At 63.9% G+C, this 22,255-nt stretch overlaps 4 protein-coding genes across 6 annotated transcripts; 1 reads left to right on the forward strand and 3 right to left on the reverse strand.

Moving 5' to 3' along the window:
• Positions 1 to 366: 366 nt before the first annotated feature.
• CTXN1 (cortexin 1) lies at positions 367 to 1,974 on the forward strand. Its single transcript, XM_047849230.1, has 2 exons — positions 367 to 547; positions 921 to 1,974. Exon 2 carries the CDS (start codon positions 941 to 943, stop codon positions 1,187 to 1,189), a length of 249 nt encoding a protein of 82 aa, XP_047705186.1. The 5' UTR covers positions 367 to 547; positions 921 to 940; the 3' UTR covers positions 1,190 to 1,974.
• Positions 1,975 to 3,224: 1,250 nt separating this feature from the next.
• SNAPC2 (small nuclear RNA activating complex polypeptide 2) lies at positions 3,225 to 5,755 on the reverse strand. 2 transcript variants are annotated; one of them, XM_047849526.1, is made up of 5 exons: positions 5,543 to 5,755; positions 4,835 to 4,954; positions 4,581 to 4,649; positions 4,001 to 4,301; positions 3,225 to 3,912 (listed from the first exon to the last, which is right to left on the reverse strand). In XM_047849526.1, exons 1-5 carry the CDS (start codon positions 5,723 to 5,725, stop codon positions 3,581 to 3,583), a joined length of 1,005 nt encoding a protein of 334 aa, XP_047705482.1. In that variant the 5' UTR covers positions 5,726 to 5,755; the 3' UTR covers positions 3,225 to 3,580. The 2 variants fall into 2 exon arrangements, with proteins under 2 accessions (XP_047705482.1, XP_047705483.1); XM_047849527.1 differs by lacking the exon at positions 4,835 to 4,954.
• An 810-nt stretch (positions 5,756 to 6,565) lies between these two features.
• TGFBR3L (transforming growth factor beta receptor 3 like) lies at positions 6,566 to 9,670 on the reverse strand. The gene is given in 7 exon segments (XM_047849528.1): positions 6,566 to 7,094; positions 7,454 to 7,521; positions 7,714 to 7,872; positions 7,976 to 8,108; positions 8,688 to 9,005; positions 9,088 to 9,235; positions 9,237 to 9,670. Coding segments are annotated over 7 exon segments (969 nt in total). The 5' UTR covers positions 9,359 to 9,670; the 3' UTR covers positions 6,566 to 7,073.
• Positions 9,671 to 10,533: 863 nt separating this feature from the next.
• On the reverse strand, positions 10,534 to 20,097 carry MAP2K7 (mitogen-activated protein kinase kinase 7). 2 transcript variants are annotated; one of them, XM_047849523.1, is made up of 12 exons: positions 19,914 to 20,097; positions 18,167 to 18,214; positions 15,107 to 15,248; positions 14,855 to 14,921; positions 14,627 to 14,740; positions 14,430 to 14,549; positions 14,173 to 14,280; positions 13,904 to 14,083; positions 13,721 to 13,801; positions 13,471 to 13,613; positions 12,816 to 12,861; positions 10,534 to 12,705 (listed from the first exon to the last, which is right to left on the reverse strand). In XM_047849523.1, exons 1-12 carry the CDS (start codon positions 20,035 to 20,037, stop codon positions 12,571 to 12,573), a joined length of 1,308 nt encoding a protein of 435 aa, XP_047705479.1. In that variant the 5' UTR covers positions 20,038 to 20,097; the 3' UTR covers positions 10,534 to 12,570. The 2 variants fall into 2 exon arrangements, with proteins under 2 accessions (XP_047705479.1, XP_047705480.1); XM_047849524.1 differs by lacking the exon at positions 18,167 to 18,214.
• Positions 20,098 to 22,255: the final 2,158 nt, after the last annotated feature.

Below are 22,255 nucleotides of genomic sequence, written 5' to 3' on the forward strand. Positions count from 1 at the left end.
GCTTTTCCGAGGCCTGGCTGGAATCTCGGAAGGTTGGGGTCCCTGCAACTGGAGGAGCTTGAGCGTCAGTATGAGTGATTCGGGAGGCATTGGGATTCCCCAAACAGGTCGTCTGCTTGAGGGGTCTATCGCATAGACAGGTGCCGGAGTCGCGCTGGGGCTGCCAGGGGTGCTTGTCGGGGTGGGGTGGGCGAGGTCCTGGGTGCTGATGCGCCCCGCGCCCAGGGTCTCCCAGGCGCCTGCGGGCGGGAGCGGTCTTCTCCCGGAGGCCGGGGCGGGGTCGCGAGCCCGCGCGCCGCTCCCTGCGCAGCCTCCGCCCCCCGCGGCGGCCCCGCCCCCCGTCGCCATGGGAACAGCCGCGGCGGCCCGGCTAGCGCGCGGCTCGCCTGCCTCGGTCTCGGGCGCTCCAGGGGCGGGTGGGGTGGGCTGAGCCGGGGCCGCCGCCGCCGCTGCCTCCGCGGGAGAGAGGCCGAGAGCAGAGCCGGCGCGGGTCCCGGAAGAGAGCGCAGCCGCCGGACGCTCGGTTCCCGTCCCGGTCGAGGCCAGGGTGAGGGGCGCGGCGGGGCGGGGGTGGTGGGGGAGGGGTCCCCGGGACGCCGGGAACAAAGGGAGCGGGGCGGGGGACAGGGTTTCGCCGCGCCGCCCGAGCTGTGCGTTCGCACCTGTTGTACGCGGGCCGGCAGGGCCCGGGCTCCCTCTCCCCACTGTCAGCACCCCCACCTGCGCGCATGGCCGGAGTTGGGTCCCTGAGTGCCTGTGGTGGCGTGCCTGCGGCCCGGGCTTGGGCGTAGCCGGGGGGACGGAGGCCCGGGCGGGGGCTGGATCCCGGCAAGGTCAGGGGGCCGCGGCAGGAGGGGGCGGCGCGGGGAAAGGAAGGCGCAGCCTCATCCCCGCGCCCCGGGCGGGCCCCTCCTCCGCAGGGCGCGCGGCGATGTGAGCCATGAGCGCGACGTGGACGCTGTCCCCCGAGCCGCTGCCGCCGTCGACGGGGCCCCCGGTGGGCGCGGGCCTGGACGCGGAGCAGCGCACAGTGTTCGCCTTCGTACTCTGCCTGCTCGTGGTGCTGGTGCTGCTGATGGTGCGCTGCGTGCGCATCCTGCTCGACCCCTACAGCCGCATGCCCGCCTCGTCCTGGACCGACCACAAGGAGGCGCTCGAGCGCGGGCAGTTCGACTACGCGCTGGTCTGAGCCGAGCGGGGTTTCTCGCCGAGGGCCGACCCGACGGGGGCGCCGCCTGGCCGGGATGGCGCTCAGGATCCCACCCCAGATCCTAGCCCGAGGGGACAGGGCGTTAGAAGTCCGGCTCCTCCCCCTCAGACCCCTCCCATCTTTCCTCCCGGCCTGGCCGGAGCCCCACTTCGTGCCTTTATCCCGCCCCGTCCTCGCTCCGTGACTCACCGGCCCGGCTGGTCCCCTACTGGCTCCCCGACGGGGAAGAGGACCCCTCCCCCACCCCAAGGCGTATTGGTGGCTCTGCTACTGTCCTGCCGCCGCCGAGCATGACTGTCGTGTCCATTCCTGGATGCGGGGGACCCCCGTGTCCCCCTCCCTCCCCTGTGGTCTGGCCACCCTCACTCCCCCAACCCCGACCCGTCGCCTCGCCCCCCACCCTTAAGTGTTGAGCTGCTCCTGTGGGACAGGCTCTCCTGGGCCCACGGGGTGGACGCTGCAGAGCAATATGCCCTGCGTGGCCTGCCCCCGGAGACCGAGGCTGGAGAGCGACAATGGCTGTTGTGTCCAGGATGCGTGACGCCTGCGGTGGGAGGAGAGTGCGGGCAGGTTCCCTTCCGCTCCAGCCCCGGCCCCAGTACAGGTCAGCGCCCTTCCCCCAGTCACCACCTCCGCCCCGCACTGGCTTTCCTGCCATTTCCCCCGGATCCCTGCTCCCATCCCCGCCTGGCCTCACCCACGCCTTCTCCCTCCTCCCAGCCCCCGAGCCATTGGTGAAAATAAAAGCTATTACTGAGCGCTTACTACAGGCCAAGCAGCGTGTGAGTTACAGCGTCCTGCGCATGGCCTGTTCCTTCTTCAGGACCCTGAGGCCTGTTAGCATCCCTGGTCTTACAGGCAAGGGGACGAAGGTCCAGGCAGCCTGAGTGACTAGCTTGTACTGAGTGGCTGGAATTTGAACCCAGGCCTGATTTCCACCTGCTGTCCGTGAGCCCCATGCTGCCGAGACACCCAGGCCGCATTCTGGGGGCGACTGATGTGCAACCCGGATCCCGCCAGCTCCGTGCATAGCCAAGACCCATCCCCCTTCTTTCCCTTGACTTGAGGGGACTGGGGGCTGGGGAATACATGGACTTCGCTGGAGTGGGGAGCTGGAGGGTGTCACCAAGAGGTGGCATGATCTGGCACTGACCACATCTGCAGCCTGAAACACCTCCGAGCCTGGTGCCTCCTGCCCACCGTGAACACGCGCACACTGGAAACTGTGGGACTGGCGGCATGGAGTGGGCTGGCTCAGCTCCACACCCGCCTGGGAGATATGTTTGTGCCCCGGGGGAGCCGTGTGCAATGTGTGTGGGGAGAAGCGAGCGCTTCTATAAAAGGCAGGCTGTGTGAATGCACGGGCTCTGCGAACAAAATTTACCAGCTCCCAGAAGACTAGTTAGGCTGGGTGGGAGGGGGGGGGGGGGGGAGGCAGTGCTGTAGGAGGATGCTTGGTTCCCCTGCAGTTCCTCTCCCCAACCTGCCCCTGAATCTACACCCTCAGGCCCCCTGATGAAGGGGGACCCCTTGCTGGGAGACCCAGCAGCCAGGCCCCTGCCTCTACCCAGCTCAGCTCCTCCCTCCCTGCTCCTAAGGCCCCTCCAGCTCCCCCTCCCTCCCCCTCCTTGCTTCCCTAAGGCCACCTCAGGGACTCCCTCCCTCCCCCCCCTACTGGGGCCTGGCTCCTCCCATCTGGCCACTCTGCTGGCTTCTCCCCTTCATCCGTGTGACGTGAGGTCACCTGCTCCGAGAACCTTTCACTCACACCTGTCAGGATCAGGCCTCTATCCTCCATACCGTCACCAAAGGTCCCTCTCACGGCCAGCCCAAGGTCACTCCAGGTGGCACCGAACCAGACCTGGTCGCAGCAGCCTTTAGCTGCTGGCCTTCCTCCCTGTGTGCCCCTCGATTCGGTCCCTGGGACCCAGCTCTGGCACTCGTACCCCCGACTTCTCTTTCTGGCACTTTGGGCCTCGACCCCCATCTTTAACTCACAGAAAAAAGGGAGCAAGAGGATTGACAGGAACTTTACTCACAGTTACAGGACACAGGATACAGGATGTTGGAAGACACAGGAGCTGGGGGGGGGGGGGGGGGGGGAGCCCAGGGGGGAGGGTTTGGATTTGACAGTGGCTTTAGCCAAGCCTGCCTGGCCGCCCCCACCTCAGTTCTGTGGCCAAATGCCTGTACAACTGTGCTGCTTGTTTCGGAGAGCCCCGCGGGATCAGTCATCTTAAAAGCCGCCCCATAACGCCCACCGTGTCCGGTACCTTCCGCCGCGACTCATGACAACCCAGTGCCGGCCCACGCAGGACTGAGGGCCAGGGGGTTCACAGATGTCTGGTGTGTCTTCTGCCTGCCAGGCCTTCAACGTGCAGCGGTGGCTGCCTGGCCTAGAAATTCCAGGGGCACCAGGAACGGGTTCAGGGGGCAGACCCCAGCTGCTTGCCAAGCAGATCTCGGTTCACTGGGCCCAGCATTCTCTGGGGCCTGGGGCATGGCCTGGCTGGCCTCCTCCGGCCCCCTGGGGCTTGTCCCGCCATTCTCAGCTCTGGGCCCCAGGCCCTCACCAGCTGGGTCCGGCTGGGGGGCGGTCAGGCGCAGGTACGTATCCGACATATGTTTAACCAGGGCCGCGCAGGGCAGGCGGGGGAGCTCCTCCGGAAGTGCCAGCAGCAGGTCAAGGACCACAGCTGACTCTGGTAAAGGATAGAGAGGAGAGAAGAGTGAGGTGGGGCGGGGCTTGCTACCTGGGACTCCCTCACAGCCCCTTCCCGTTATCCTCACCAGCTGCAGAAAGTTCAGGGCCCTGGCAACTTCGGGAGATGGCTGACAGATACTTGTAGATCTTCTCAAAGTCCACGGAGAGATCTCCTTCAGCCGCGGGATCAGCCAGGGATTCGGAAGGCGCCTCAGGGGCGGGGTCACTTGTCTTGGGGGCGGGGCCAGGGGTCTCCGGGGTCTCAGGGCTCGAGTCCTCCCGCCCTCCAGGGGCGCTGAGCAGCAGCTGCTTTCCACACGCCTGTGTGGGCTTGGGGGGCTTGGAGTGCAGGAGGCTGACGGGCTCTGTGGCCGCGATGGTGAGTACCTGGCAGGAAGAGAGATCGGGGAGGGGAAGGCAGAAGTCCTCCCATCAGCCAGCCCTCTGCCCTGCACAAGGCTGAGCCCTCCACCCCCACCTGCTCACCAAATCCCCCCTGTTAGACGTAACATGCACGAGATGCTTCGGAAGCGGGGTCACTGGGGCTCAGGGTGCTCAGTGGCTGGCTGGAGTCACAGAGCTGGCCAGGGGAAGGTTCCAAGACCCCAATCCACCATATTTAGCCTTACACATAACACCCCCATCCTGCCTGGGGGAGGGCCGTACCTGTGAAAAAGCCACAGTCAGGGCTTCCTCCAGCGGGCCTGTTATCTTCTCAGCCAGATCCATCCATACCTGGATGGGGAGACCAGAAAGTACACGGTCAGCCTAGGGATCAACCCTCAGGGGTTGATCCAAGCCCTGCCCCTCCTGGGGAGCCCCTGGCCAGATTATCACTCTCCAACCCCCGCAACACCCACACCATGCCCCAGGGCCCGGCCGTGGGGGGTGGGGGGTGGGTGGGTCTAGTCCTGCCTCACCTCGATGGGGGCCGGGGTCTGTGTTTCCCGGCGCCTTGGACCCTGCGGGCCACCTGGATGCACCCTCTGAATGGCCTCCCGGACCACGCGGCCCTTGAGCTGCCGCAGGAAGTCCCGGATCTGGGGAAGAGAGGAGGAGGCCAAATGAGCCTTCTATACGCCCAGGGCTGGGGAGAGAAGCCAAAGCCGACTGCCTGCCCCAGGACCGGCACCGCTCCCTAGCCTCCCGCTAGGTGTTAGGGGTCTCAGTGACTCTGCACGGGGACGAGGGCCAAGGCCCCAGGTGTGACAGGCCACTCAATAAAGTGTTAAGACCCAGGTCAGCTCGGGCTCCTCCCCGCAGCCAGGGTCCACCCCCCGCTAAGTACCACCCCATTCACCTTCCCGCTTCACCCATTCGGCTCCGTTTCCTGACTCTCACTTCTGCCTCACTCCCGCCAGGTCCCGCTGCCCTTTCCGCCCGGTCCCCGGCCTCCGCTCCCCGCTCCGCCTTATCAGGAGTCCGACTTAACCTCTCGCACTCTCGGCCTCCACCTCGCCCCGCCCCTCATCTTCACGTACGCCCCGCCCACCCCATCCTAGCTCCCAAGTTCGTCCCGCCCCCAGCATCGCACGCGCCCCGCCCACGCCCCGCCCCTCGACCGCAAGGATGCTCCGCCCACATCCTAGCCCCGCCCCCACCCCCGCTTCCTTGCCAGGATTCCTCACCTCGGCCTCGCTGCGGCCCGGCAGTTCTCGGGCCAGCTCAGTGGCGTCCGGCTCCGGCTGGCCCTGCCGCGCCTGCAGTAGTCGTAGCAGCTGCCGCTTCTCGCGGGGGCTCCAGGCCGCGGGGCCGGTAACCTCGCCCAGGTAGCGCGCCGGGGCCGCTCGCCGCCGCTGTGGAGGCTTCATGCCGGCGAGGGCGGAGTCGGCGTTCCGGGCTCGCTTTCCTGGTAGGCGGGGTTACGGAGGCCGCTGGGATCAGAAAGGGCGGCGCGGAGGCGGAAACAGATGGGGGCGTGGCTCCGCGTTTGCGGCCTGAAGCAACCGTCTGGGTGGGAGAGGCTGGAGGGACCCGCCTGAGAACTGTGGCGGGGGCGAATGAGACACACCCGCCCTCCCCGCCTGCATTTTATCTCCTTCGGGAACTGGAGCCGAGACCGTAGATCTCGTGCCGTCCCTTCCATTCCTGGACTAAGTCTAGGAGCTCCTACTGTGTGCTTTGCTTCTCCAAAAGGGGTGGACCCTGGCCGGAAGGCGGCTTGTCCAGTGGTAGCCAAGAACCTGGGCTGTGGGGTCGGCCAGCCCTGGTGACCTGGAGCAAGTGATTTGGCCGAGCCGAACCTCAGTTTACTCATTTGTAAAATGAGGTCGTATCCCGCTCAAGGGAAGGGAAGAACTGGGACAGGAGACGTTTATTTAAGAGCTCTAGAGTAGGGGGAGAGGAGGGGTGCCTGGGTGGCTCAGTCGGTTGAGCGGTCGGATTTCGGCTCAGGTCATGACCTCACGATTAGTGAGTTCAAGCCTCGCCTTGGGCTCTGTGCTGACAGCTCACAGCCTGGAGCCTGCTGAGGATTCTGTGTGCCTCTCTCTCCCTTCCCCTCCCCCGCCCACGCTCTGTCTCAAAATAAACGTAAGAATTGTTTTTTAAAGAGCTCTGGACTAGGCGGAGAGTAGCCTGGAGCAGAGGCCAGAGGTCGAGGCCCTGGCGAGAGCAGCGTCCAAGTGGTGGGGGTGGAGAGCGGAGAAGGCCTGGCTTTGGGAAGATCGCAAGAGGCAGGTGGGCAGGCGCAGGGGTTGAGGAAGGAGGCGGGGCTTACTTAAAACTTAAGCAGGTGGGGTTGGGTATCCCTTTCTGTTTAGGACAACACTTGAATCTCCCCTGGCACACGCACATAAGGGTATCAGTCTGGACCTCTTTCAGCCCAGACCCCCCTAAGTCCTGGTCCCGAGGCCTCTGCTTCCTGCCCCCTACACCTGCGCCAAGCGCACACGCAGACTTCAAACTCAGCAGGTCAGACCAGATGTTTATTTTGAGCCCAGGTGGGAGGGTGTGCGGAGCAGCGGGTCGGAGGCGGGAGGGTGCAGGACGCTGGGATGGCGGTCCCATCGGGTCAGAGGTCGACCTCGGCCGATCCAGTCCTGGCGGACCTGGTTCGAGGCGTGGCTGGTGTGTCTCAGGACCCCGCTGGGGGTGTGCCAGCCCTGGGGAGAGGCTACCCAGGCCGAACGAAGTAGAGGACACCCCCTTCCCAGCTGATCATCGGCCTCCTCCATCGATCTGTGTGCCGGAGTGAGGGCGGGTGTTGGGTCTGTCCGAGGTTTGAGGACCCCTTTTGTGACACAGGGCCCTAAGTTGGCCGTGGGCGACCCAGTGCCTGAGTTTGAATCCAGCTGCACCCAATTTTGTGACCTTCGACAACTTCAGAGAGTGTCTCATGTTTCTCATTTCTAATATGGGGCTTATGATAGGAGCTACCTGGAAGTTGTTGCGAGGATGAATGAAGTTAATAGGCGTGAAGCCTTCAGAACACTCCCTGGCACAAGGGAAAGCCTATGAAGAGTCATTCTCAGCACCCCCCTCTTCCAGCTGGCCCCACGTTACAGCCTCCCCCCACCCCCGTCACCAAATTTACCTACCTCACTGGGGCCTCCTGGGCTGGGGGCCGCCGGCCGAGTCTCTCGGGAGGGCGCCGGGGGCTGGGGTGCTGGAAAGGAGAGGCAGGCTCCAGAGCGGTAGGGGTTGCCGCTCATTGGGTCGGGCCAAGAGCGCCCCCTGGGGGCTGCTGCGGGCGTAGCGGAGGCGGGTCTAGGGATGGTCCAGCCCCACCCGCTGGGTCGCGGAGCCCCGGGGTCCGGACTCGCTGGAATAGGCTGCGGGCCCCGGCGGAGGATGCTACCTGAACGCGCACAGACGAGGCCGAGGCCGGCAGCCAGCGCGGCGCCCAGCACGAAGGCCGCCACCACCAGCGCCACCACCGGCGCGGGCTCCAGGGCCGCCGGGGCCGGCGCAGGCGGCTCGGGGCGCACGGCTCGGCCGGGGACGCCCTTGGACGGCCCTGTGGGGAACACAACACGGAGACTGGGCTCGGGCCCCAGTTGTCCTTCCCACCCCCCTCCCCCGACCCCAAGGACCCGTGCGGAGGAGAACTGCGCGCTCACTGGGGGGTGGCCGCGGCACCGTGACCACGATGGGCTGCGTCAGCGTGTGCAGGTGGGGGCTGTCGGCACCCGGGCTCTCGCCGCTGCCGCTGCCGCTGCCAGCGCCCGCGCACGCCTCATCCCGAGGCAGACACTGTGGGCAGGAGGAGGCAAGGGATGGGGATGTCAGGCCCCAGGGTTCAGGGGCCTGTCCCCAGGGCCCCCAAGAGATCTAAGTGTCCAGCTCTCTGTTGCAACCGGGAGGCGCACCAATAAGCCCCTGGAAACCCGACCCCCTGAGAGGTCCTCGAGCCCAGCGCCCAAGACGTACAAGCAGCCAGCCACCCGGCCTGAGGACTCCAAATTTCAGCCCCTCAAAGTCACACGACCCGATTCTCTGAGAACATTGGATAACCAGAAATTTGGCCCCTTAGCCGCCTTCTGCATCCAGCCACCCAGCCCCTCCCAGAGCAAGCCCAGGGCTCCTTCCCCGCCCGCTGAGGAACCCTTGTGCAGAGACCCACAGGCCCCCCTCTCGGTCCTTGTGCCCAGCCACCAGACTGAGAGACCCAGTGACTATCCCCAGCCCCGAGGGGCCCTTGTCTCCAGGCTCCATAGCGTCGGCCCCCTAGATCCACAAACTCCGAGGGGCTCCTCCTTTAGAGGCCAGAGGGTCCATGCCCAACCCCCGACTGGCCCAGGCGCCCAGGTTCCCGGCCGGGTGCCCGCGCACCAGCGAGGGCGGGGGCAGCGTCAGAGGCGCGGGCGTCCGGCGGGCTCCCCGGAGGCGGCGACAGCGACTCAGCTGGCAGTGCAGGAACTGCACCGAGGCGTTGAAGACCGGGCGCAGGCGGAAGCTGAAGCTGAAGCGCGCGGGACGGGCAGCACCCGGGAGCGGCGGCGGCGGCGGCGGGAAGACGACCGAGGAGTCGGCGGGGCAGCCCCCGCGCAGCAGCGCCAGGGCGGGCCCCGGGGCCGGCCGGGAGGACGGTGTCACTGAGCAGCGGTGCAGGACGAGGTCCCAGCGCGGAGAGGGACGGGCCAGGGCTGCCTAGGAGGCGGGGTCGCCATCAGCACCCGCCGCCCCGCATCAGGCCCGGCCCCCCCCTCCCCGGCGCACCCCGCGTCCACACCTGCACGAACACGCGGCTGTCGGCCGGGATCTCGAGCGGCCCCGCGCGGCGCGGGAAGGCGTCCTCCGCGTCGGACAGCTCCAGGCTGAAAAGGGGTCGGTGCAGCCAGGGCCCGGGCGCCGCCGGGAATGGGGGCGCTGGCGGGGAGAAAGGGCAGCCCGAAGGACGAGGCCGCGCTCTCCCTTAGACCCTCCAGGCGAGTGACCCAACCTCCCCGCGTCTGCCGCCTCCTTGGGAAAACGGGTGCTGTTTCGGTGAGGGGTGCACCCATGCCCCGCTCCTGGCTCACTGCTGGCAGAGTCGCTGTGTGTCCCCTGAAGACCCAGGGGCTGTCCACAGTCCAGCAACCAAGGCTGGGCGCAAAGCCACTCGCCTCTGCAGGAGACCCCCTTCCCGGATCTCGATTTCTCCACCCAGAGCGGGCCAGGGAATCCCTGGCTGGGAAGTTGAGGGGTGCCTGATGGGGGGGGGGGGCGGCGGTCAGCAACCCCAGGGGCCCAGGCAGCTCTGTGGGGGCAGCAGCTTTCAGGAAGGGTGCTGGCCCCACCCCTTCCTTTCCAAGGGTACTGTGACCAGTAGGGAGGGTGCTGTCCCCTTGCCCTTTGGCACAGCTGAAGCTCAGCCAGGCTGTGGGGGTCTCTGGCTTCTCCATTCGTCCAGGTTCCTCACCGAGAGCATGCTACACACACGCACGCGCCCTCCGCCTTGGGGAGGCACTCGGCCGGCATCCTTGCCAAGTGTTCTCATTCAGGACACCCCCCCCCACCCCCGTTTCCTAAACGCATTTGAACACTCCTCCCCTACAGCCATCGGCCTTAGCCTAACTGCCAGGGACTCTGAAGAAGTCAGGGGTCCAGGAGCATCTGGACACAGAGGCAGACCCCACCCGCTCCCCCAGGCAGGGATGAGAAAGGGCAGCACAGGGATGGCAGCGCGACAGGCCCCGTCCCCAGCCTCTACGTACCAGGTGGCCCCCTGGGTAAGGTGGAGACCCCCGAGAGCAGGGCCAGGAGCAGGAGTGCGGCACCTGGCATGCTGGACTGGCAGTCAGGTGTGCCCCAGCAGCCGAGGCGCCGGCGGGCGGCACCCAGGCCTGGCAGGTAGGCAGGCAGCCCTGTCCTTGGCTGAGCGGCCACCCCAGGAGGCAGGGCGCGGGGGCGGTGGACTGAAGGGTGTACATCAGAGCCAGCACCCAAGGCCTGCCGGGGATTAAGGGCTCCTCCCTGGCCAACCTGTGGCCATCGGGGTTGGGGGGTGGGGGGGAGGTCCCTCACCCCGGTCGCTAGGCATCAGGCAGCTCACTACAAATACCGCCCTACCAGGCCCTGGCCCGGCTCCAGTCTCCCCTCCACGCAGAGGAAGGCACTACGCCCGCGGCGCCCCAGCTCAGGGCTCACAGCCCCTTCCCGCCCGGTCCTGCCGAGCTCTAGACACACAGAGACACGATGGAAGAAAAGGGAGGGGTTTTATTCTCAAGCGTCTAAGGATTTACAAACGAGGGCATTTCATTTTAAAAAGGGACAGGGGAATACTGGCGACCAGAGAAGGGGGCTGTGGGCCACCCCAGGCCCCTGCCCGCTCGCTCCACCCTCTGCCTGGTCAAGAGGGAGGGCTGGTGACCGGTGACGGAGGGCAGGCCAGGAAAGAGGCAGAGGGGAAGAGGTTCCCCCAGAACTCCCACTTAACACTGAAGGAGGGCAGGGGTGGGCAGACACACTCACAAAACAGAAAATAGTTAAATAAAAGTAAATCCAGGTGGCCGGCCTAGGGCCTGCGCTGGCCCTGGGACCAGCCATGGAACCTTCCAGCTACCCACAAAGGCCCCCCTGGCCGGGCCAGGCGAGGGAGGATGGGGGACCAGGCCTGTCGGCCCCCCACCCTGCGCCCATCCCCTCACAAAGGAGACCGGGGCGGGAGAAGGTGGCCGTTCCCCTCCCGGGGAGGGGGGGCAAAGAGCAGAGAACTTGCGTACTTTTAAACATGCGGCATTTCGTGAGTATGGACAGGAACAAGAGAATACAGGGATGCCTAGGTCTAGACTGCTTCAGCTACATCCGGCCAAGTTCCTCACCTTTGGTGTTGGTGGGTTTTTTGTTTTTTTTCATTTTGTTTTGTTTTGTTTTGTCGTCCACTTGGTTTGCATGCATCACCAACAAAAAGGAAACACCCCCCCCTCCCATTCCGGCTGCTGCACAGGGCTCGGGCGGACTGGCCAGCTCTGGGGGAGTCGAGGGGCGCTCAGGGGCACTACGAGGGCGTGGCTGCCTGCACACGCCCAGCCCTCAGCCAGCCCCACCTCTGTCCCGTCACACGTCCTCGAACCCCCACGCTCACCGCTTGCACCCTCAATCCCTGCCTCCCCGGGGCTCCACGGCCCCGCGTCTGCCACCGCCTCCTCCCACTGCCTCCCTGCCGCGGCAGCGCCTGCTGCCCTCGGCGTGCCCTGTGCCCGCCTTCCCTGAAGGCCACCTTGTGTGGCCGCGGCCCCTTGGGCTCCCTCCATGCCCCCTGAGGTCCTCAACTCACCCCCCAAGCCGTGGCCAGTCTCCAGCCCCGAGGGCTGGCCCCGAGGGAGGAGGAACGCCCCCAGAGCCCACCTTTGGGGCTTGGCCCCCAGCCCCAGACGCCCGTGCCCACAGGCGGTCAGGGGCTCCACCGCAAGCAGCTAAACATGACTTTGGTAAAAGTTTCTGAAGGTACCGACAAACCCCGTGAGAACAAGCTCTTCTCCCCCCACCCCCCAAACACCCCACCAAGTACAATAAAATACAATAAACTCCAAAAAGGACCCCCTGAGATCAAAGAGAGACAGAGAAAGACAGAGAGAGAGAGAGAGAGAAAGACCAGCCCAGGTCCAGCTGTAGTCATAACGCCCAGCCCGCCTTCCTGGGGCGAAGACACCAGCTGACCGACTCGCCGTTGCTGGAGACCTAAGTGGACCCAGGGGTCCCCCCCCCTCACCCCTGGGGGTGGCAGAGCCCAGATCTGGGCCAGGAGAGAGGCAGAGGCAGGGAAGGAGGTGGGGAAAGCCAGAGAGGTAGACAAGGGATGAGAGAGAGGGGATAGACACAAGGAACGTGTTCGCAGAGGGGACAACACACAGCGGGTGGGGTGGGGAGGGAAGGGGCAGGACGGGCGGCTCTCTCCCGGGCCCTGGGGGCCGCCCCAGCCCAGAGGTTACGACTGAATAAATAGCGAGTCTGCTCGTGGCCTGCTGTCTTCCGTTCACAGTGTCTGTCAGGGGGACGCGCACGGCCGGCTGACCCCGGGACGGGAAGGGCTGGGGCCTGGCGAGCCCGTCTGTCCACAGCTGGTGGGCAGGGAGTCGGGGGTGGGTTGGCGCCCCCTACTTTCTGTCCTCAGCCCTCAGCAGCCATCCAGATCCCAGGTCTCCCCTGGCGGGCAGCTGGGTGGCCAGGTGGGGAAGGGGGGGGCCTGTGGCCATGCCCCCGGCCCCCGGTGGGGCTGGCCGCCACCACGTGGCTACCTGAAGAAGGGCAGGTGGTGCTGGCTCAGGACTCCGCTAGTCCTCGGTGACTCGGTCTTCGCCATGACATCCTTGAACCAGGATGCCACGTCTACCTCCAGCATCTCGTAGCGCTTGATGAAACTGTGTTCCTGCGGGCCCGAGGGGTAGGGCTTAGGACCAGGGAGGAGCCCCAGCGGGGAAACAGGCCCCTGGATGTCCAGATGGGGTCGGGGGGGAGGCAGGGGCCCCAGATACTCACAAGTAGCTTATTATACTTTGGTCTCTTCCTGTGATCCTTAGTAAGGCTAACAGAGAAGAGGGAGGAAACAGAAATCAGAGCTTGGGAAGAGGGGCCTGGCTGTCCCGGGGACACAACTGTCCTCCCTCTGAGACAGGGGTCTTCAGAATCTGGAGGGAAGCGGCTGCTGTGTGTTCACAGCCCTGTGCTGCTGGCTGAGAAGCCAGAGGACCCAGGGCCTGCACAAATCCCACCTGCGGTGGAAGCCCCACCTGGGCTGGGAGGGGCCCACGGGAGAGGTGGACCCGGGCTCTCCCGCACGACAATCAAATGGGGACACCACACGGGCATCATTCTGCTTGTCGCCGCGGGACACACAGACCCCTAGGCCCCGGGGCACATCGGCTTGTTCACAACCTCCTGTGGCCAAGCCCGAGGGCCATCCTGCCAGTTGCCCACAGGGCCAACTCGGGCCTCGGGTTCCAGCTGCCGCCCACATCCCCGCCCTGACTGCAGCCTTCTCGCCCACAGCTGCCCCCACCCCCCGTCGGGGAGGGGGGGGGTCCCGCCAGCCCCAAATCTCCCTGGCTGTTCTGAGCGCAGGGCCACACCTGACCCCGCCCTGCCTCCCAGACCACAGCACTGGGGGGGGGGGGGGGGGGGGGGGGCTCCTCACCAGTCTTTGACGAAGGACTGAAAGTCCCCCGAGAAGCCCATGTGACCGGGCAAGAGCGGGGGCTCTTCCTGCAGGACTTTGGTGAGGACCTCAAAGTCTGTCTTGCAGTTCTTGTAGGGAAACTGTCCCGTCGCCAGCTCCACCTAGGAGAGAAGCAGGCGGGCTGGGTGGGCCGAGGACTGGTCCCCGCCCTCCCTTACCGCCCTCGTCTGTATCCCAAGAAGACGCTGGCAGGGGCCCCGCAACTCACCAAGGAGATACCAAGGCTCCACACATCGGCCCGGATGTCGTAGTCTGGCTTGGTGGGGTCCGGAGGGTCTATGCGCTCGGGCTGCCGGTGGGAGAAGGGGACGATGTACCCCCAGGGCTGCGGCAGGCGTGCCGCTCAGATCCCCACGCTCGCCCGCCGGGGCGCCGCCGGACCCCCACTCACTGCCATGTAGGCGGCACAGCCCGCGCTGCGCGTCTTGGCCTTGGAATCGACGAGACGGCCGCTGATGCCGAAGTCGCAGAGCTTGATCTGGCCCCGCTCGTCCAGCAGGATGTTGGAGGGCTTGACGTCACGGTGGATCACGCCGTGCTTCTCCTTCAGGTAGTACAGCGCCTTCACGATCTGCGGCGAGGACAGCGGAGGGCACCCGTGATGGGAGGATGGGGGCCCAGGGGCCACCCGCCCGGCCGCACCCCTGTCGGGCTGCTCACCGCCACCGTCATCTTGCCCAGGATCCGCTCGGGAATGGGGCCCTGCACCCGCTTCTTGAGCTTCTCAGCGCACGTGCCCATGAGCTCCATGGCGATGAAAACGTCTGTCTGTGGGGGCGGCACGTGCCGGCTCGGGGGGCAGCCGCACCCTCCGGCCCACCCCACACAGACCAGCAGCAGGGGGCACACCCGGAGATCAGCAAGGACACCTGGGGAGCCCACAGAGAGGCAGGGGAACACCAGAGGCCTGGACTCACATTAGTGATGAAGGTCCCGAAACACTGCACGATGTAGGGGCAGTCATGGCTCTTGAGGACCACATCCAGGTCCATGAGGATCCTCTTGTTCTCCTCCTTGTTCCCCGAGCGCCGCATTTGCTGCACGGGACGGCCGGGGGAGCCTTAGTGCCCGGTCTCGGGGCGGGGCGCCCACTGGGGACGGGGGCGGGGCTCACCTTGACGGCAATGACATGGCCCGTCTTCCTGAAGCGCATCTTCCACACCTGGCCGCAAGTGCCGCTGCCCATCTCGCCCAGGTTCTCCAGATCGTGGATTTCTGCCTGGTACCGCTGTCGAGGACAGCCAGAGCTGGAGGCTCTGCCGGGTCTCCGCCTGCTCCCGACAAAGACCTAGCCCCACCCCGTGTCCCGCCCGCCCCCCCAGGGGTCAGGGTGAGGTGGTACCTGGCCCCCGATGGTCAGGTAGCCCGTCTGCTTCATGATCTCCTGTAGCTTCTGGTCAATCTCGATGCTGAGGGAACAGGGAGGAGGTCCCGGTGGAGGACGGTCCCAACCAAACTGAGGCCACCCCAGTCCCCGTCACAAAGGGGTTCCCCACAGATTTCACCCCCCTCCTCCCTGGGGCGGGCAAAGCGGCCTCCCCACACTGACCTCCTGACCCCCGCACTGGCCAGCTGGCCCCATTCGACAGCTCACCTCTCCATGCTGCGGGGTGTGAACAAGGTTGACGGAAGCCCCAGCATGTGGCGGGGCCGGGCAGGGGGTGTGGGGTGCTGTGGGGAGCTCTCGGAGGACGGTGAGCGGCTGCCCCCATCATTGGCCAGCGGGAGCTGCAGGGCTGGGGAGGGGGGGGGGGGGGTGAGAGCCAGGGGTGAGAGGGGTTAGCTGGCACTGTGGGGTCTTCGGGGGACTCCGGTCTTCCCCTCCCTGGCATCAGGTAGGCCAACACTGACATGGGCTGGAGGAGCTAAGGTCTCCCTCCCACCCCCAACCACTCTCAGGGTGCCTTCTCCTGCCCCCCTGACCTGGAAGAAGATGGAGTGGGCTGGCATGGAGGGGTGGTCCCCAGAGGCTGAGAGATTGTCCCCAAATCTATGCTGACACAGGATCAAGGCCCAGAGGCTGATGGCACCCTTCAGCCAGGCAGTCTTCCTTATGTGTCCCTTTCTGCCCCACCTCTGCCCAGGAGCAGGCCCAGGGCCACGGTGCCCACGCTCCAGACCACGTGAGGAAGGAACGCCCGCCAGGATCAGCCTGGGCTCTGGCCCTGTTGGGAGCACTGCACGTGGCTGCCCAATAAGAATCAAGCAGACCACCCCAGGGAGACAATGAGCGAGGGATGCAAGCTTCCAGCTGCCTTGCCGCACATTCTGTTCCAGGGTCAGGGAGGGCCATCCTCTAGCCAGCAGGCTCGTTTCTGAGCCTCCCAGCTCGGCCTACAAAGCTGGGGCCAACGGGTGGGGGTAGGACCCCGGGCTGGGCCTGTGTCCTTTGGGTGAGGGGATCCAGGCGGCACAGCCCCTCCAAGGGCTGGTGGGACGGGAGATGGGGAATGGGCCAGGCAGTGGGGTTTGGTTCTTCTCAGCAGCCTGCATGCGGACAGCTTGGGCATGCTACAGGCAGGCAGGCAGGCAGCGGGCAGGCAGCGGTCACCCCAGGATGGGCAGGCGGCATTCGGGGATCGGGAGGGCAGGAGACAGACAGACAAATGGGAGCCAAGACTTGGAGCCCAGCTGCCCAGAGGAGGCACTGCAGAGACAGGCCAGACAGGGGCCCGGGACAGGACAGGAGGTTCTCTGAGTGGCTAGAATCCTCCCTGGCTGGGCTGGCAATAGGGTCGAGGAGCAGAGACCGGTGTGGTCCCTGGAGAAGACACATGACCCTCCACTCAACCCTCATACCCCCAGAGGCCCTGGAAGTGCTCCAGAAGGGGTCCCTAGCTGGGTAGAGCACTGGCTCCACGAGCTAAGGGGCCAGAAGAGGACGTTTCGTGGAGAACGGCCAGGAGGCCTGGGGCCTGCCGCTCTGCCCCTGGCACCCCCCCCCCCCACCCCACCTACACCTGCCACGGCCCACCCCTTCCTCCTCCAGTTCTGTAAGCACCTGGTGATGTGGGCCCAGTGACCAACGTACAGAGACAAATATGCCTGAATTGCTGGCATCTGGGCACTTTCCCTGCCTTGCCAGCCTGGGACCCTGACCACATCTAGAGTGAGGGGGCAGGCATGTGACCCTTGCCTACAATTGAAAAGGGGATGCGGGTCTTGCTAAGGGCTGGTAAGAGCAAAGGAAAGGCCCTGGGGACCAGTGCCCATCAGCCTGCACTGGCCTGGGGGCCTGACCTCCTGGGCCCCCTCCCTGCTGTTCCAGCCCCTTACTTTGTAATCCCCTGCTTCATTACACTGCCATGGCCAGAGGCAGAATCCTCATCCCTCCCTCCCTGGCCCAACCACCTCAGGGACACTCGAGGGCCCCCCATGCTGTCCCTGTACCTGGGCTCTCTGAAGACACTGCCAGGCTCTCACCCCCTGGAGGACATCTGGGCCCCCTTTCTGCCCTGAACTGTCAGGTGTGTGGGGTGAGGACCACACCCTACCCTCTCCGTACTTCTCAGGGGGGTGCAGACGCTTCCTGGGGCCCTTCAGACTGAAGCATGGTGGAGATTTGAGTGGGGCCAGTGTGGGGTGGCTAAGGTGGGGGGAAAGGGGCAGGTACACAAAGGCCCTGAAAACAGAGGTCACAGAGGTGGGGACAGGCCACGCGGCAGGTCAGGAGGGCACAGTGAGAGCAAGAGGCTGAAAGAGAGAGAAAGAGAGAATGAGACAGAACAAGAGAGGGCATGAAAGCACAAGGCCAACAGGAGCCACAGATGTACTAGGCTGCCAGCCCAACACATGTGCACGCACGTGCACACACACACACACACACACACACACACACACACACACACACACACACACACACACGTCTGCTCCCAGACCCACCGGCAACTGCACTCAGGCCTCAGCTGGCTGCCTTCTCTACCTTCCTTCAAATCTCCCCACCTCCCATGAGACTGCGCTCAGATCGCAGCTTCTCCAGAGGCTTCCCCAACTGGGCCCCCGCTGCAGAACCCCAACCCAGCTCTACTCTGCCTTTTCTGCAAGGCATCACCGCTTTCTCCACTTCTCCCAGACCAGGAGGATGCTCGCTGTCAGGGAGCATCAGCCGCAGAAGGAAGGGGTCTTGGTCCATATTCTGTCTGCCGCCGTGTCCCTAGCACCTAAAACAGACACGGCACGCGGCAGGCAATACATGTTCGCCGTACTGTCGGAACGGACCAACAGATGTAGCCCGATGGCCTTGGCCCCGCTTTCCCTCTTTCCCTCACGTGCGCACATGTGCGCGCACGCACACACACACACACACACACACACACAGACACAGACACACACACACACACACACACACGTGATCTCTCACGGGTGGCAGACTCCTGACCGGTGAAGGAGCCCATTTCCTCTTCAGGGGAGTCCAAACCTGAGCTCACCAGGAAGGGAGGAGCAGAAGGTGAGAGAACACAGAAGAGGCCAAGTGGGCCGAACATCACTGATCACGGATCGGGTGGAAGGACAGAGAGTAAGAGTGACAGGCGCGGGCACGCACACACACACCGCACACACAGCATGGGGCGATGGGGGAGGGCATTCTGCGGCCGGGGCAGCGGTTAGGTCAATGGTGCAGATGTCCAAGCGGCAATGATAAAAAGGCTGGTACCTGCTCGTTGGGACGGGGCAGGAGCAGGGCTTAGAGTGATCACAATAACTGGATGGGGAGAAGGAAGAAAAAAAACAACACACGATAAATCACAACAGAAACAACTGATTTGTCCAAAAGAAAAGAAATCAAATCATAACAAGGAAGAGGGGGAGGCGCGAGGCACCAAAGTGCAGAGACGGGTAGAAACCACAGAGATGGGAGGACCAGGAGGATGGGATGGAGCTGACACAGACACAGACGCCTGGAGGGGGCTCCTCGGGGCCTGCCCACCACGGGCCTCACCGTACCTCACTCTGCACCTGGGACAGCCACCCTGTAAGGCACCGCAGGCCCCATGCCCAGCCCTGTCTCATCCAAGGTGGGGCTGCGGGAGGCAGCATCGCAGAGCCCAGCAGGGACCCTCCGGTGTCAGGAGGGTATCTGCCCCAGGGAGGAGCCCACACTACCCCAGGTCAGAAGAGGAAGGGAGGAGTGGACTGCACACAGGGATGGTGGGGGCATTCAGGCTGTGAAGGTCAGGCTGGGTGAGCAGGGAGAGACTGGAATACCCCCATGTGGGCGCATGTCCCCCTCCTATCAGGATGACCCCACAGGGAGCTCCATAAGCTACATGGATCGCGGAAGAATCACAAAGGAGGGCCAGGTGTTAGCTCAAGAGAGCGGGGTGCTCCTCATCAGGTCTGGGGAGAGGGTGAAGGCCTCATGCCCTCCAGCTGAGAGATTTGGGGAAGGGGTTCTGTGGGACAAAACAAAGAGACTAGACAGTGGCAGTGTCATGGCAATCCCTGGCCAGGTGCTGAGTGCCGGGGAGGGGCAGCTTTTGACTCCAAACAATAAGATGCCAGGCAGGTAGTCACAGAGACGGTGGGATCAGAGGTGAGGTGTACATGGGCTGGGATAGCACCACACTGGCCTCAGGTATCCCTAGGCCAGGTGAATGTGGGTGTGCAGGAAGTCACTTGAGTCCAGGTGACGACGTTGCCAGGCTGGAGGCTGGGTGTGTATTTTCGGAGAGGCCAGACAGTCGCCAAGATGAAGTAGGAGGGGGCCTGGTGTATGTGGGTAGGGTGTGTGCGGGAGGGGGTCTGCGAGGCCGAAGGACAAGGTCCCAGCCTAATAAAAAGGGATCACCAGACACAGTCACAGAAAAGGAGGTCAGAGGAATAGGGGGTTATATGTGGTCAAATAATCTCAGGGGTCAGCCGGGCCAAGTGTGCGTGTATGAATGCGAGTGGACCATCCACTGAACCATATGACAAGGACCCAGGTGCAGAGGTTGGAGAAGGGGCCCCCTGCCAGTCACTGAGATGGCAGGAGTGAAATCATCTGGTCGGAAGGGACGTGTACATGTTTGCGGGGGATCTGGATGTGGTCACAGTCGCTCGGATTAAGGGGAGCCCGGCTCCTAGAGTAGGTGACGGTGACACGGGCTCCGAGGATCACGGTGAGGGGGCGGGTCATCAGATGGGGAGGCCTTGCCCTAGGGCTGGGTGACTAGGCTCATAGGCCCCGTAAGGGGGATCCCCCTAGGCTGGGGGGAGGGGCCGCCCGGGAGCCCGCCGGCCCCACGCCCCCCTGGGTCACCGTGACCCTCTCCCAGCGAGCCGACAGCAGGGGGTATAGGGTGGAGAGAAGGAGGAGCAAGAGCGCCCCGGAAGCGAGGGCGGGGCCTGACGGCGGGGGCGGGGCTTCCCGCGGCGCGCGCCCCGCCCGCCCGCCCCCTCCCCCACGCCGCCGTGCTTACTGGGCCTGGGCCGCTGGGGGCTGATATCCAGGTTGAGGTCGATCCTCCGCCGGGCCTCGCGGTTCTCCTGCTTCAGCTTTGCTTCCAGGCGGGACAGCTTCTGCTCCAGGGAGGACGCCGCCATCTTCCCCGCCGCCGCCGCCGCCGCGCACCGCCCGGCCGCCCGTCAGTCCGGCAGACAAACACCGCACTGCGCCTGCGCTTGGATGACCCCGCCGAGCCGCCGTCTCTCCCTGCACGGCGCATGTCCGCGGCGCGCACTCGCCCATCCCTCGTGCTAACCTCCGCGCATGCGTGCTTCTTCCCGGCCGGAGAGATGACGCCACCTAGAGTTCGCATCGGGCAACGTGCAAAGCGGCTCATCGTGATGCGCATGCGCGGAGTCGGAGCCCTTTCTCGAGAGGCACTGTGTTGAAATCCATTCAAGGTTCTGCAGACCGCGGCAGGCGGGGAAAGCGGCGCGCCTGCGTGCAGAGGGGTAGACGCAATCCCGCGCTTTGCCTTTGCTGCGCATGCGCAACCTTGGCTCTTTCCGCTGCCGCTGTTGCTGGGAGTAGCTCTTGCTATGTGTCCTCAGCCTCGTTTTCGCTGTTCCCCGCCCGGCCTGTTCTCTGGCACCCACGCTCCCTCAGGACTGCCTTTCTCTTACGGGACAGTGTTTCATTAGGATCGCTGTTATGCCTAATTGCTGCCTCCTCCCCATAATTAGGCACCCGTGGGGAGCCCTTTCTATTTCAGCAAACTCGGGGGTGGCTAAGGACCGGCGGAAGGGACGGGGTAGGGCTCAGGTCACTGTAGCGGCCTTAGGAGTCCAGCGGCATGACCCCTGACCTCGACCACAGGGCCAGGGTCATGGCCAGAGAGTTCCAGGCCAGACCCACCTGGGACATTTTAAGACGTTCCCTCATCTTCCCGCCCCGGAATGTGAGCCCAGCGTCTGGACAGTGCAGTAGATGGGCTTTGGTGTTAATGCCCCTCAGCCTGTCATCCTCGCGGCTTAACTGGCATGGTGGGTGCCGGGAAAATGTCCCCATCTGCAGTCCTGGTTTCCGGAAAGCAGCTTGTCTCTGCTCTCAGTTGCCAGGAAGAGGCTCTCATTTTGCAGGCATCTCGAGGTGTCCAGTCCCAGGAAGTCAGGGTCAGGCAGGCTGTGCCATACGCCCTGCCTACTCCCGGGCCCGCACGGGATCACTGGTGGGCACTGAAGGCTTGTGGGGACTCCTATGGTGACCACTTACGGGTGGAACAGATAAAAGACTGGAGTCCGGAGAATAACAAGGAATGGAAAGGAAAAGGGGTTCTCCAGAAAAAAAAGCTGAGCAGAAGGTGCCACTTAATTTCTCCTGCTGAGGTCTGTCTTTGCTCCCAGGACGGATCTCATACCCTTCATTCTGGCACGTTAGTGTCACTGCTTGCCTGTCGTTGGTCTGGATGAAATGGAAGGCTTAGACAACAGGAGTGGATACCAGAGATCAGAATTTTAGTTCTCATAGTATTATTTATTAACCACCCACTGATAGATGCTCCCTCACACGGAGAACATTTGAAAGACACAAAGTCCCTGCCTGTTCTCAGAAACATGTAAATTCCACAGCAGGTGTTCTGGATGAAATGGAAGGCTTAGACAGGTGGTCTGGATGAAATGGAAGGCTTAGACAACAGGAGTGGATACCAGAGATCAGAATTTTAGTTCTCATAGTATTATTTATTAACCACCCACTGATAGATGCTCCCTCACACGGAGAACATTTGAAAGACACAAAGTCCCTGCCTGTTCTCAGAAACATGTAAATTCCACAGCAGGTGTTCTTAACCCTGGAGTCTGCTATCCTTAGGATGTCCGTGAATGGCCCTCTGGGAAATCTGGGGGAATCTGTTGACCGCCTGAAGTAGCTTTGGAATTTGGCATGTGTGTGTACATTTTCCTGGGCAAGGAGGTGCCCAACTTTTATAAGATGTTCAAAAGTCCTAGGTCTTCAAAAGGGTTCAGAACCCGCTCTGAACATCCAGATTCTGTAGGTCAGCGTTTCCCAACATACAGGCCTAGGACCACCCGCATCAGAATTACCTGGGATGCTGATTTACAGACAAGTTCCTGGCCTCCAGCCAGACCTGAGTCAGTCTTTCAGGGGTGGGGCCTGGGATGTTTTGTTCTGGGGCTGTTGATTTTGATGCAAGGCCAAACATGAGGACCATTTTACTGAGTTCACGTGTCCATAGCAAACAACTTATAAATAGGGATTGGCATCAAAGTTGGGGGCAGGGTCGCTGGTCCCTTGTGTCTGTGTCCCCTCCTTGGGAGAGAACCGCAGATGTAAGCTGTTTGGGTTGGGGGAGAAAGG

The sequence above is a fragment of the Prionailurus viverrinus genome, chromosome A2 (genome assembly GCF_022837055.1).
Source record: "Prionailurus viverrinus isolate Anna chromosome A2, UM_Priviv_1.0, whole genome shotgun sequence".
In the NCBI taxonomy this organism is placed as follows: domain Eukaryota; kingdom Metazoa; phylum Chordata; class Mammalia; order Carnivora; family Felidae; genus Prionailurus; species Prionailurus viverrinus.